The sequence below is a fragment of the Porites lutea genome, chromosome 4 (genome assembly GCF_958299795.1).
Source record: "Porites lutea chromosome 4, jaPorLute2.1, whole genome shotgun sequence".
Taxonomy (NCBI): Eukaryota; Metazoa; Cnidaria; class Anthozoa; order Scleractinia; family Poritidae; genus Porites; species Porites lutea.
In genome coordinates this window covers 29,383,981-29,398,496 of record NC_133204.1, presented here as the reverse complement: position 1 = coordinate 29,398,496, position 14,516 = coordinate 29,383,981, and the positions used below count along the sequence as shown (strand labels likewise).

The 14,516-nt window shown below is 40.6% G+C and overlaps 1 protein-coding gene across 1 annotated transcript in view; it reads right to left on the bottom strand.

Moving 5' to 3' along the window:
• The window catches only part of LOC140933234 (uncharacterized), a 58,886-nt gene extending 47,945 nt beyond the window's left edge, over positions 1-10,941 (bottom strand). The window contains exons 1-3 of the mRNA XM_073382754.1: positions 7,281-10,941; positions 5,709-5,829; positions 4,663-4,734 (exon numbers count right to left, since the gene is read on the bottom strand). Of these exons, the coding sequence (XP_073238855.1) occupies positions 4,663-4,734; positions 5,709-5,829; positions 7,281-10,925 (3,838 nt within the window). The 5' untranslated portion in view covers positions 10,926-10,941. The remainder of the gene's footprint in view (positions 1-4,662; positions 4,735-5,708; positions 5,830-7,280) is intronic.
• Positions 10,942-14,516: the final 3,575 nt, after the last annotated feature.

Here is a 14,516-nt window from a genome sequence, read left to right as displayed (position 1 = left end):
GTGATCGATAAATCGAAGAAATTCGCGTCAGCTGACACAAAAGGACAGGGTTTGTGCACGATGTACAAGTAGTCTAATAGAAAGGGTCGTCTTTGTACATTTTCACCCCGTCCTATTGTCCGTAAGAAAACCTATATATAGCACTGCATTTGCTTACTAATCCCTCTTTATGGCTCACAAAAGAAATCTCTGTGACTAAAGCACGTTTGTTTTAGCTGACATCTTGCAAGCAGTTAAAATAAAGAAAACTTAGAACCTGCGACTGCATTTCAGTGATAGGTTGCGCTCTTAAGAGTTACTAGTAAGTAAAAGTAATTTCGAGTTGGCAATTGAAACGCAAATTAGCAACAACAAAAGTGTACAGGAGCTTGAATACAAACGTACCTCCACCGTAATTAATACACAAAACAAGAAAGACGTCTTTCAAGTATTTTACTGGCTCGAGGTCAGATATAACATGGCAAGTCAACGATGAGAGTTGTTAGTGACAATTAAGCAATAACTGTTAGTTTATGATATTGAGTTGCTGCACTTACTTGGTATGGAACATAGGTCTACTTTAAAACGACATCGAAAAGCGGATATTTCACAGAAATATATGCCTCAGTGAACAGTGTTCTCTGTTAGAAACAACTTACGGAGATCTGTTGAATTCGATACTTTCCAAAAATGCGCCAAACTTAAAGAAACTCTTAAACGAGAGTCGTGATTATTGTTTTGAGTGACTTGAAAGCGAGCAGAACACCTCTGGGGAATAACGGTAAACCCAATTTAACAGCAGACTGAAAATTACTCACTATTGTGTCGTCAGATTCTATTTAAAACCAGAAAAACAAAGAGAATGACTGGTTGTGCTATTTTGCTCGAGGCTATTTTAAACTTGATGAGCTTAATTAACAACTAGATTTGGAGGATTCGACAGTCACCAGGCCAATTAAATACGTTGAGTCGTCTGGTAAAAAAACTTAGAGGGCCCGGATTCTAGTCTAGTATTGGGCCTTGTATTCCGATTTCTCGCGGTTAGCTAGTTAATTGCTCAAATTATCAAACTAGGTGAAAGAGGGAGCCACGGATGTCAAGTCTATGCAAATAAGCTCATGAAAACCTATGAAGGTCAATCATCCCATAACTTGAGAGTCTAATACCACAGTTACCATCTTTGGTCAGAGACTGGCTTGTTAAAAGGCGGTTCTTTTTGGTGACCGTTATACATGTAAAGCAAACTCAAAAGTTTGACACTACTTTCATGTTGTTGTTGTTTTTCTTTTTTATTTTATTTAAAACCTTGCAATTTATTTCTAATTATCTTTATAGAAGAGTTTTTTATGATCACCGTATTTTAACAAGTAATTCAGCAACAGATCAGATGCCAACGAGTTTGTAACAGGATTTTTATTACTGATTAAAAATTATGCACTTTCTCCTCCGAAATCTTTAACATTCCACTGAACATTCTATGAGGCAGCAATTCAGTTTACCAAAAAGAGCGGAAATTATTAACCCTTAGAAGACTGTCCATGCAATAAAGCTTTTTACACTCCGTTTTTTGTGGATGAAAACAGATCATGAGAGTCCTCTTTAATAATTTTCTAACATATTGGAATTTACCCGAACTAATGATTTGGAGAGGTGTTAGGACCGAAGGTTTCAATCAAGACATTCCTTGGCCAGTCTGACCAGTAGGGGCGCTTTAGGCTAGGTTCATACAATACCGGATGGCTTTTCGTGTCGACACGAAAAGCCATTCGGCATACTATGAACAACTACGGTACAGAACTGAAGCAAGTCATTCACAAACATTGAACATCGTGCCGGAGCGGTTGGCCGAGAGGATTTGGTGAGCTAAATTCCAGTCCTCGCTCCTGAATTTCAACTTCCGTCTCAGTGGATTCCAGTCCTCCCTCCTATCATTCACTTCCGCTACGGTCCGAAAGCTGTTAACACTCCACTTTCGAATTCGGCGCGGCGCAGGTTCGCTTCGTTACAGAACTCGCGCCAAAAACACCGTTCTTATGTGTGAACAGAATCCCTGTATCCGGTATGATTACCGTGCCGGCGCAAATTTAGATATACGGTACAGTGTGAGCATGGTCTCAATCTTGCTTTATTGGGTTATTACTGATTCAACAACTTGACATTAATGTTTCATGGTCTATTCTTTTATCGACCATAGATATGACGTCAAAAAGTTCAAATCTTGATGGGAAATTTCTTGGATATATATCTTGTGATAAAAATAAGCGATAGAAAGGCACGACATTTCGATCTCGAAACACCGAAACGTTGAGGTCGAAACGTCGTGACTTTTTATCACTAATTTTCATCACAAAATGTTCAAAGCCTCTATTTCAAAGCGAGGCAAGTGCAAAGCCACTGATATGAAAATAATTTTCAATTCTCATGAAAATGAAACTCACTTTCATTAGAAAGGTTTGCAGTCAGTCTCGTTTTGAAAGTGAGGGGGTGTTTACTTGAGAAAACTCGCATCGGCGCGAGTTTCATACCGGCATGACTTTTTGATTTCGTTTACAATATTACCGCTGGCATCCTGCAGGATGGGGAAACCCATTGTCAAGATGTTCACGAAGCTATTCAACAGATGCATTGCGGATGGCAAAGTTCCCAGCAGCTAGAAGAATGCATCGGTAATCATCGTCCACAAGACAGGAGACACACCTGATATCAAGAATTAAAGGCCGATCAGCCTCTTACCAGTAACGAACTAAGTGTTTTCACAAATCCTACTTCGAAGAATACTAAGCACCTCGGAGCAACATCAACCAAGAAAGCAAGCAGGCTTCAGAGCGGGATTTTCTACTACTGATCACATTCAGGTGGTTAACCAGCTACAAGAAAAGGCAAACTAGTACAAGATCCCACTCTGTTTTGCCTTCGTAGCTTACGAGAAGGCCTTTGATTCCATCGAGTTCACAGCACTCTTCAAGGCATTAGAGAATCAACGAGTTGATCAGGTTTAAAATACTATCTTACGTGACTTGTACAATGGTGCCACCTCTGTTCTGAAACTCCACAGGCACAGTGAAAAAATCAAGCTGGAGAGGGGTGCAAGACAGGGTGACAATATATCGCCTAAACTTTTCACAGCATGTCTCCCAAGATGCTATAATAAAGAGGATCGATTGGGAAGGTAGGGGTCTAAACATTGACGGTGAATACCTCTCCCATCTAATTTTCACTGATGATATCATCTTGTTTGCCAAATCACCAGAGGAGCTGACAAGTATGCTCACTGACATTCATAATACAAGCAAACCAGCGGGCCTTAATATGCATCTTGGCAAGACAAAGGCAATGTTCAATGAACACGCCAAAAAGTGCACAATTACTGTTAATGGAGAAAACATCAAGGAGGTCGATAGTTTCGTATACCTAGGAAAGACGGTGACGAAAGATGGTGACCTGCTTCCTGAGATTAGGAAGCGGATCGCACTTGGTTGGGGAGCCTTGGTGAAGTGAATAACATCATGAGTAGCCGCAAGGCAAGCATCAAGATAAAGAGGAAGATACACGACGAGTACATTTTACCAGTAATGACATATTGCTGCGAGACATGGACGCTGTACAACGCTATCATGATGGATGAGCCTGCATTACCCTTCGAGATCGAAAGCGAAACACCTGGATCCGTCAAGAAACTGGCGTAAGCCATATCATCAACGCTATCAGGAAAGGAAAGCATAGATGGGCAGGTCATTGCCCGGCTATCTGATAATCGTTGAACCATAAGAGCAACAAATTTGACGCCAAGAGATTGGACCAGAAAGCAGGGTCGTCCAAAAACAAGATGGAAAGACGATCTCACCAGAAAGGTCGGACCCTTATGGTCAAGATGGTCAAGATTAGCCAAGCACAAACACCTGTACATGTGGGATCGATCCAGGAGGGTTCCTCTGTCGAGAGTGAATACAAACCCTGATGAAGATGATGATGATGATAATGATGATGATGGCGTTTACACCATGACGGGTCATTTCGTATTTCGGTTATTTGAAGGTACACTTCATGTTGATTAAATACACGTGCGATTCAAATTCGCAAATATTACGCATGCGCTACCGTTCCAGTCCACTGGCAGACCGATTTCACATCGAAACGGGTGGTCGTTTCGCGTTTACATGATACCGTTGCGAGATTTCGTACCGAAATTAAATTCTCGCTCCGGTACAACAGCCTGGGTGAACTCACGCCGGGGTGACTCGATTCGGCATGACATTTTGTGGTGGTGTCATGAAAACAAATGTTGAGCCATGAGAGGGAACCGGACTGAACTCGCGGCGGCGCGAAAGTCGCCCCGGTGTCGTGTAAACACCCCCTGAGAGTTGTTGGAACTCAGAAATGGCCTATTTCCATGTCCTATGTTCTCATCAACCTTACCTCTCGACCAATCAACGGGCAAAAAATCGCTCTGTTATTGTAAAATACGTTTTCAAGAAACCCATCGTTTTTACAACCTCAGTTTCTATAGAGTTTTCGTGTGAGCAAAAGGCCAAAACGATTATAAAAGTATACGTTTTAAAGTGTGGCAAACACCCATACCCTGTTTGTTGTTGCTGTTGTTTTTGGCTAGTTTTCTTTTTTTCTACGTCGCCATTTTTAACAACGGATGGACAACATTGAAAAGAAAACATGATCGTTGCAAACCTGTACTGAGATGCTTGAACTTGATGGTTCCACTTGGGTTGATGATTACAGTCTCCAAGGACACGTAACAAGCTGTCAGATGCAAAAATCACGGTAAAATCGTATTTATTTGAGTTGAAGCATTCACATTTATAGTCTGCTACACAGCCGTTGCTTGTGTCGTCACGCAACGCTCCTCACCACTAGGATCGTTGCGTGACGACAAAAACAACGGCTGTGTAGAAGACCATCGCACTGATTTATCGCCAAAAAACAAGACCATAGTGGACATATCCTGTTACTGCTCCTTCGTCAACGACGTTACTGCAGTAAATAAAATGTTATTTGAACACAAAATGCATCCCCATAATATACCTTGTTTGCCTCCTACCCTCTCGCGCAAAAAAATGTAATATCCAGGAGAAATTAAACAACAAGGTTATGTAAAATTTGGGGAAGCAAACAAGATGGACTATGGGCAATGCTTAAGTGCTGAACACTTACTTTACTCTGCTGTGCTCCAAACCGAACCAAAGCAAAATTTTTGGGGGGTAAACAAGGTGCATAAATAGTCAATATTGATAGTGTATATTCAACAATTATTCCTCGAGCCCGAATGGGCTCTGAGTCAATAGCCCATGAGGCCGAAGGCCGAATGGGCTATTGAATCAGAGGCCATGATAATAAGTAAAATCCAACTAGTAAGTCAAAAATATCGAGACAAAACAACTTTAACTAGCAAAACACGATTCAGCCGCCATTGTTTTGGTTTTCAAAGCCGCCGCTTTTCACTAGTCTACTAGTGGGCTATAACATAAAGCGTAGTAGTAGCTCAACCAAGCAGAACGCAGCATTAATAATAGACCACTAGTTAGATTTTACTATTTTAAGTGCATATCTTTTTTATTACGCTTACTTAAATGTTTACATAATCTTAGCAGGCAATACTTCCCTGCTAGCAGAGGCCTTTTTTCCCTAACATTCGGCAGGCGGGAGGTAAAGAGACTCTTTTCCCCCCGCCCGCCAAGGAAAAGAGGTTTCTGCTAGCGGCGAATTGCAATACATACGCAAACTTCCCAGTGCATCTAGAGTCCGCAAAGTCTTGCAACATTCTTTACAAACAGCAGTCAACTCTATTTCAGTCAGAGATGAAGAGAGACCACTCAAAAGGTCTTGAATTGTCAAAGCCTGTAATCATAAAAAAAGTCGCCTTAGCACTTAATTGACAGTGCGGAGACTCAAACCGGGACACTTTGAAGAAGATTGTCCAATCACAACGTTTCCTGAAAACAAAAGATTCTCCATTTTTTTTTGGCAAACGGACCAATAACATTCATAAATTTGAGGGCAGTTTCCAGTTTTTGACGGTTGTATAGTTGAACCTTGAATTTTATTGGTCTCTTTGCAAAAAAAAACTTGAGAATCTTGATAATTTGTTTTCAGAAAACGTTGTGATTGGACATCTTCTTCCAAGTGTCCCGGTTTAAGTGTCTGGACTGTAATCTTGTAAATGCTTTTTAAGAAGATCATGCCGTTAAATAAAGGGATTGAGCAGGGATGACTTAACAAACAAGAACAAGTATGAAAGAAACCTTTCAAGGTGGATCAAAATTCAACGACGTTTCCCTGAAAAGTCTCAAACGACTTAAAAGTCATGTTGAATTTACATATAGTTTTGAGAATTCGTCTTATCGAACAATCGAAGTCCGGAGTCTTGTATTTAGAAGCAAATTTTGTTTAAGACAGAATCCATCAGGAAATTGAGTAATTTTAATATTCAGTGGACAAAAACCTTGTACCAGAATAATTTAAATAATACTGCATTCTTTTTACATTTTTCAAGGGCTAAAGATGAAATTAGTTATCTGTGATAACAACCAAAAAAAATTCTCATGGGAGTCCGAGCAAATGACTGTCAAATTTCACAAGAATTGTGAAAACAGCTAAAATACTGAAAATTTCATGTGTCAGATGTAATTTTAGATGTAATTTTGTAATTTTCTAGGGATCCCATAAGAGATTTTCTTGGTGTTATTACAGATGACTAATTACATCTTTAGACGTTGAAAAATGTATAAAAGAATGTAATATGCTTTAAATTATTCTGGTACAAGGTTTTTGTCCACTGAAAATTGAAATTACTCAATTTCCTGGTGGATTCCGTCTTAATATGTCATGATCTCGTTGATGTTATCTGTTGGGGGGAAGGAAAGAAGCTATCTCGGCTACTCCTTCCACCCCACACAAATGCACGTGCACACGGTAATTTTATGGGAGTTGTTTTACCCCAACAACGAAGTTCAAATGTAGGTTCAAAATAACTCCTTTTTTGGGGTCATTTCAACTCCCAATTTTTACTCCAAATCCGGCCTTGAAATGACTCCAAGATGGGAGTTTATTTAATACTTTCAGTGGAGTTGTTCTTATTCTTCTAAAATGGAGTTAAAATTTTAGCTCCAAAATAACTCCTTTCTGGGGATAATTTTAACTAAACATCTTTTAACTCATCAAATGGAGTCATTTCAGTGATAAAAAGGACTAAAGTTAACTCCTTTTTAGTTACATGCATGAGCATTTTTTAGATCGGGAATCGCATTTTGATTTAGGAACAAGAAAACCAGGTTCATTATCAACGGTACCCCTTGACGTACAGGTGCGCGAAACACGGTTTGTTCAACGACTGTCCTTATTTTCTCAAATTGCGCTACAGTTGCTGGAATACCACTGTCTGTGGTACAGTATTCCTTGTAAACCTTGGACCGTCTTTCCGTCACGCGAGGTACAATACTTTGCTTTCTTCTGATGCCCATTTTTCTGTCCATCAGTTTAGCAACAACGCTAGTTCGGGCCCTTTGAAGGGAAGTTCTGTCACTGCTTGGGATCCCGCCTTTCTCTTTTTCCATCTTGGAAACTGGAGGATAAGTGTTCCTGCTAACGTTGTTATTCTCGTCAATTTTGACGTCGCTTTCGGTGTCATAAATATTGGCAATATTTCTCCAAGGGGTTGCATCATTCTCATTCACATTTTCCGTGAAACATATTCGTTTTTGTTCACTGTCACCTTCTATTACTTTCCTTTTGCCTTCGGTGCATGCCTCATCGACATCCTTGCCAAATGTGTTGTCTTGATATTCACCTATCGGTATGCTTTCCACAGTTGTCCAGCACTTCAACTGTGTTGACGTTTCGCCGATATTTGAACTGTGATCTTTTGCTTCTACAGCTTTGGGAGACTCTTTGGGACAAGAATCTTGATTTTTCTGTCTTGAGTCACTTCCTCCGAGTTTCGCTTTCAAAGAAGCGTATCTCTCACTGAGCGCCGCAAACCGCTCGTCAGTGGGAAGGGAATCATTAAAAGGATTTTGTGTTCCAGCGACTCCTGTTTTACGAACAGTGGTACCGCCTCCACCGTGGACAGTTACGCGTGAACTCATCGTGACGGTAGAATTAATCGTTTTATTCGACAAATTAGATGCCTCTTCTTCTTTCATCAAAGAATTCTCTTTGGCCTCCTTCTGGCTTATTGGAAGGAATCTTGAATTTGTGAAAGACACGCCACGATCAATTAGGCACTCCGATCCGTTTTCTCTTACTCCGGTTTCCTCATCCTTTTTGTTTGAGATCACAAAAGTAATAGGCGCCCTTTTGATGATATTTACGCTAGTTTTGCGTTGTGGGGAATCGACGCTCTTTGGTGCTGCTGGAGCGCTTATTTTTCTCTGCGCTGGCTTTACTGAGGCTAAATCCGACTGTAATCCAGCGACATCTATGCTTTCGCAACCAACGAGTCGTCTAGTTGTAGAAGACAAGAGGCCATTAATGTAACTTGTTTGGGGACTTTCTGCGTGTGCGCCATAAGCAGCTGGCGTTGGAGTACTAACATTATTTTCGCCACGTCCAAAGGGACTGTCTTCAACATTCAGCTGCTCGTTCTGCTGGTTCCGACTACTGCGTCTGTTGCTGTAGTCGCTTAAAGAGGTATCATTTGGAGGTGCTGCTGCAGTCGACATCACGAAAGACGAATTAGTATTGCTCGTGTGCTTTACTTTCTCGTGCTTAGTGTTCTGCGCATTCAGCTGTTCATTGTGTTGCCTGTCACTGCTGCTATTATTGCTGCCGTCGCTCAAAAAGGAATTAGATGTAGACGATATAGCTGATTTTGTGTAAAGTGAGTTAGAATCGATTTTCTGTTTTACATCCCTATGATTTGTGATCTTCGCATTTAGCTGCTCGTTGTTTTGGTTACGACTGCCTCTATTATTGCTGTTTTCGCTCGAATTATCAGTGGGTGTTGATAAATTCGAGTTCGCCACAGAAGCGTCATAACCGATTATTTGTTTTATGTCCTTTTGGCTAGCGATCGACGTTCTTAGCTGCCCATTTTGTTGCTTGTAAGTGCTGCTACTCTTGCTGTTACTGATTTGGTTCGAAAACTGTTTAGAATTGTTTTGAGATGCTGATAAAGTCGACTTTACGGTAGAATAGTTCATCTCAGTGTCAAAAGAATCTCTTAAAGAGATTTCTAAAGCTCCCGTGTGAGGTGATGTGGAAGCAATGGAATTTCGCCTTTTTCGCTGTATCTTCTGGGTGTGGTTCAGCACGTGTTTCTGAACGATTGCCAATAGCCCTTTCGGTTTGGGTGTACCAGACGATTGTTTCACATCTTGAGCCTTCGTAGAGTCCGAACAAACATCTTCACCATTGTGTTTGGTTATAAAGGGTGAAGGCGATGGACACTTTCTCATTGGACTTGGAGACAAGACGTTAAGGACATTTCCGATAGAGCCTCTTCTGGTAAGACATGGACTTTTAATTATCCTTCCAAGCAGACTGTCTTTGTCTTTGTTAGGGAGGTCGCATTCGGCTCCATTTTCAGGCATGGACAATATGACCTTCTGTTTGTCGACACCTTTGGGTGAAGTGCCACTAACATCGCATTTTTCCTGAAGTTTTGATTGTTGATAATACTCAGTATTAACTTTTAGTGGAGAGAGTGGACTCCAAGGACCTTTTTTCTGTTCAGGTGACTGTTGGGAAAGCATTACATTGCTGCCTTTTGACAGAGGATTTATGAGCTTCTCAGGTTTATCGTTTTGTGCCCTGAAGTTTGAATCGTTCTCGAAATGGGAAGAGGGGCCCTTTCTGGTATTCTGTCTTGCGGGATCGCTACTGAGGTCAAACTGTGGTGACAATGAGCAAAGGACTTCGCTTAAAGATCCTCTTCTCGTTAAATTAGGAGATTTGATAATCCTCTCGAGTATTTCCTGATTTTTATCAGATACTTTTGGAGACGTGCTGTTCGATCCCTGAAAAGCTCCCTCATTTTTATTACAGTCCCCTGTTGAATTTTCACAGCCATTCTCTTTGGTATTCTGTCTCGCGGGATCACTGCCGAGTTCAGCCTGAGCCGACAATGAGTTAAGGACTTCGCTAATAGATCCTCTTCTCGTTAAATTAGGAGATTTGATAATCCTCTCGAGCATTTCCTGATTTTTATCAAAATTTTTTTGGGATATATTGCTCGATCCTAGAATAGCTCTTTCATTTTTATTGCAGTTCTCTGGTGAATTTTCACGACCATTCACATTGGCCACCACGCTTGCCAAACTGCTGGAGCGGCTAGACTCTACTATAGGTGTCAGGCAAGTGATTCGTTCAACAACATCCTGGTCTATGGCACTACCTCGTCTGGATCGAGTCATTGGGGATTGGGCCTCGACTTTCCTTAACATCTCAGACATGCCTAAATCTTCATCGCTGGGAGAAGATGACCCTGTGTTTGATGGAGAGACTTCATCAGCACTTATTACGTTACCATCTTCGTCTGTGTATGAAAGAACGTAGGTAGACACAGCTTCTTTTACAACATCTTCGTCTACACTAGAAGATCGCTTATAGCATCGTTGAAATGCTGCTCCTCTGTCCTCATCCCCAGATGGAAAGGCTGCGATTTCATTCGCCTCTCTTGATGTGTTCTTGGTGAGCTCAGATGGACTTACAGAAAAATCAGTGGATGGATTCCCAGGGATATTAATAACCGCGCTATCGCAGTCTTTGGGTGAACGATTATCGGGCGGCTCGCTAGCCGATCTATCCCTTTCATTCTTTGCACAACTTCCCGTTGAGCGTCGTCGCGGTTCTTTTTCAACCTCCTCCTCCTCCTCTGGTCTTTCTGGAATATCATGAAGATTATACACGAAACGAAGGTCAGCGATACTGTGTCGTCTCCTCCTAGGACGAGGTGGTAAGGCAACGTTGCTTTGGAGAAATGTTTTCAAGTCCATTTCCTTATAGCAGCACGGATGGTGCGATGTTAGCGACCTAGTTCATCTGCAAAAGGGAAGAAAAATATATTTGTGGCCGTAAGTATTTGGTGTTTGATTGGACTGGTTCATCATCATGCTTATGTGGGATAACTATTCCTCTAAGAAATTTGTAAAAAATTGTTAACGTCGAAAATTCTGTCAAACTTATGATGTTTTAAACAAAGCTTTCAGAAAACGAAACTGAAGCACTGAAATGATCAATGTTTGTTTTTCTGCTCACAGAAAGAGGACCATGAGCTTGCCTATTCTTTTTTTTCTAAAACGTTTAGGGCTTTAACAATGATGGATCAATACTACACCACTGTTTGTAAGACCCTTCGAACAAAAGTAGCAGACAAATATCCAGTAATTAAGCTACAGTAATTTTGTCTGCATCACCATAGAAAGGTTGCAACCCGTTGAAAGCTCACTTAATTCTAGGTTAATAAAAAAATTGTTTTCACTAGCGGCGAAAACACAACCCAAGCATAGCCGGGACGCTTATTGTACCGTGAAAAGGAACTTAACGCAAGCATAAGGGCAAGGATCCATTTTTTTTTCTCGTACTTGCGATTCTTCTTGTGCTCGGGTTATGCCATGCGAAAGCGGGACGCAATATAAGCACAAGTAGATCTATTTTGAAAGTGCACTGAAGTATTTTACTGTCAAAACCGTCTACACTTCGCCGAATACGAGACGCGTTGTTCTTAATGTGCTTGAACTTCTCTGTCGAGTGATATTGAGGTCCTCTTAGGGGCCTTACGTGTTCCCCTTATCTGAACTGCAAAACCCGTCTTCTCGCGTTGTGAGGAGGAAGCTAAGTCCCTGTCGGTGAATTCTATTGTATTTTGAGCTTGCCTCGTCATTTCAACCGCGGCTTCTGTCGCTGTTTTAAGGCCAAGGCGCTTGTGGAAAGATTACCCTAACAAGGCCCATTAGATAATGAATAGGTTATCTGTCTGAGTTTTGGGCGTTTACTTTGATGTCGGTCACTAAGCGCAAATCTCTTAATGCGCTTTCCATTGTTATTGGTTTTATTATTAAAAGAAGGTTTTCAGGAAAAAAAAACCGGAGTTCATTCACGAGAAAGCCTAGTCTCAACTAAGCTCAAGCCTTTTATTTCATTACTTGCGCACGTGAAAACAAGGCCTTATATCGTTAATTCTCACGTGCGACACGTGAATTTCCTAGCCCTTTATTTATCAAATTTACCGCAAAGCCTAATTTTCAATTACTTTAACAGACAAACGTCGAAAGTTATTGAGCGGTAGTTTTCTACGATACCATGAGTTCACATCGGGAAACATTCCGTTAAACTCTAAAAGTTGAATGCGAGGACTCTAGGCCAGACGGAAATGAAAGTTGAAAGAAGAACATAAGGGACAGTGCCCTCAGTAGAGCTGAGCCTTGAAAACGTTTGTGAGTGTTAAACTGAACACCAAAGATATAGATAGACAGTGAGGGCTGCATTCTAGGTACACCCACGTGACCACTGCAAACGGACACTCTAAAATACAGATCTGTTTCACAGAAAATATGGAGGAAAAAACTTGGGCCTTACTGATACCTAAGACAGCTTAATAAAGGATGTTCGCTTGATATCTGATTTGACAGCATATGATGTACTTCATACACCATTCAAATTCACTTTTTACGGAAACACATATATCCACAACTGACCCTCTCCAAACATCAGGGGCTTTAACAGCTCGCTCTGATCAGAGGCTATCGCTTGAAAAATGTCAGTTTTTTAATAATTTTACGGTGGTAAATCGACCAGGTCAACTCAGTTGATCAAACAATTTTTTTTACTTTATGACTCTGTTGGTCAGAGGCGGATTAAGACGGAGGTCGCGTCCGAGTCTAGATGAAGTCCTGATTTTTTCAGCCTTCTTTTCACCATTGCAGCAATTGCGTGTGGAAATGCGGTGTCCATTTATTTTTATTTCATTTAAAATGGAGATTATGCTCGGTGGTATTAAAAAGGGCTTAAAACACAAGGGTCGACTTTCAGGGCACAGTTAAAACAATGCCGGCATCCACTAGTACAAACGCAGGTCACAAAATAATCGTCTCTTTGGACTAACCACTGTACCTAAATTTTCAGGCTTTTCGCAATTCCGTCAGGACTATTTTTTTCAGTTTAAGTGAAGATTACGCTCGGAGCGACATGTATTCACTAGGGTTTAAACACACGGCTGGACTTTTGGGTTCAATTTAAACTATGCAACCACTCAGACAAAGTTTAACGCGGGTCGCATAATTGTACTGTCTTTGAAATAACTGTATTTTTTAGTCATACTCCAGAAATGCTGGAGCATCAAGTCCCGGTTTTGATCTGTCGCTTTTTTTCCCCCATTTTGCGTCAACAAGTCTTTTGACGTGACTTATCTCTTTTGAGAAAGCTTTTCAAAGCCCGCTGATATTTCACCCACGGCCAAACAGCTGTTCACACTATGGGGAAAGTAGGTTCTATTTCGAAAAAGGAGCGCCAATATTTTCAAGTCCTTACACCGAAAGTGGCCCGAAATACCTTTCTCAATCTTAGTTTCATCTCAGTCATGAATGATTTAAATGCAATTTGTGTTTAGAAAAGGATATCAAAGCATATATATTTTTCACAATACAAAAGGAAATAATCTTTCCCGTTATGATACTGCACTTATGTATGTAAGCTCTGCTTAGCCAAAAACATTTTTAAAAACTGAAAACTGACGTAAAGAACTAGTACATAGTTTTGAGGAACCAATGACCAGTACGCGGCAAAATAACAGAAAATTACGACCAAAAGGGGTCGAGATTATCTCTACCAAACACTTTTGATACCAAGAATACAAAAGTACTCATTAGGCAAGCATGAATGGTTTGCATTAGCGTTAACTAACGTTAACTCAAAACAAATTGATCCCAACTGAAGTCAATTTCGTAAGTAAACTTCAATACAAACGACATCGTGGGCAAAAAAGAAAATGCATGGCTAATGGTTCTTCCTGTTCATGACCGTTCATTTGTTAAACACAAAGCGTGATCCGACCCTTTCAATTTTAACATTCCTTTACACTATAATATACAATAAGCCCGATAACAGTACCATCGGGAATTAGGTTGTATAAGCGATTTTTTTGTACAAGTCAAGCAAACTGGCCCGAACTTTTCGAAACTTTAAAAGTCAAGTAATGAAAACATTTCAGTACGTCTTGTCTTAAATCACTTCCAATTGCCTCAATGTCCAGAAATTTCGATGACAAAAAAGTGCAAGATTAGGGAGGGTTTCATTGTTTGTGGTTAGGAATCAGCACTTTGCGTTGAATCGTGTAAATCGTGATGTAAAAGTCTTTGTGAAGGATTACAAGGGAAACAAAGTAGTTACACACACTGAAGATTGTTTACTCGCACAAACAAAGCTTTCTAGCTTCTTGTCGAAAAGAGTAAACCCAAAATCATTTTCTTCGCAAAAGTTATCCACAAATAAGCAACTCAAAACGTTCGTTTGGAAGAACACATTTCAATCAATTAAGAATGCAATCAAACTACTACTACGAAAATGAAGTGAATCAGCATTTAGCTTTT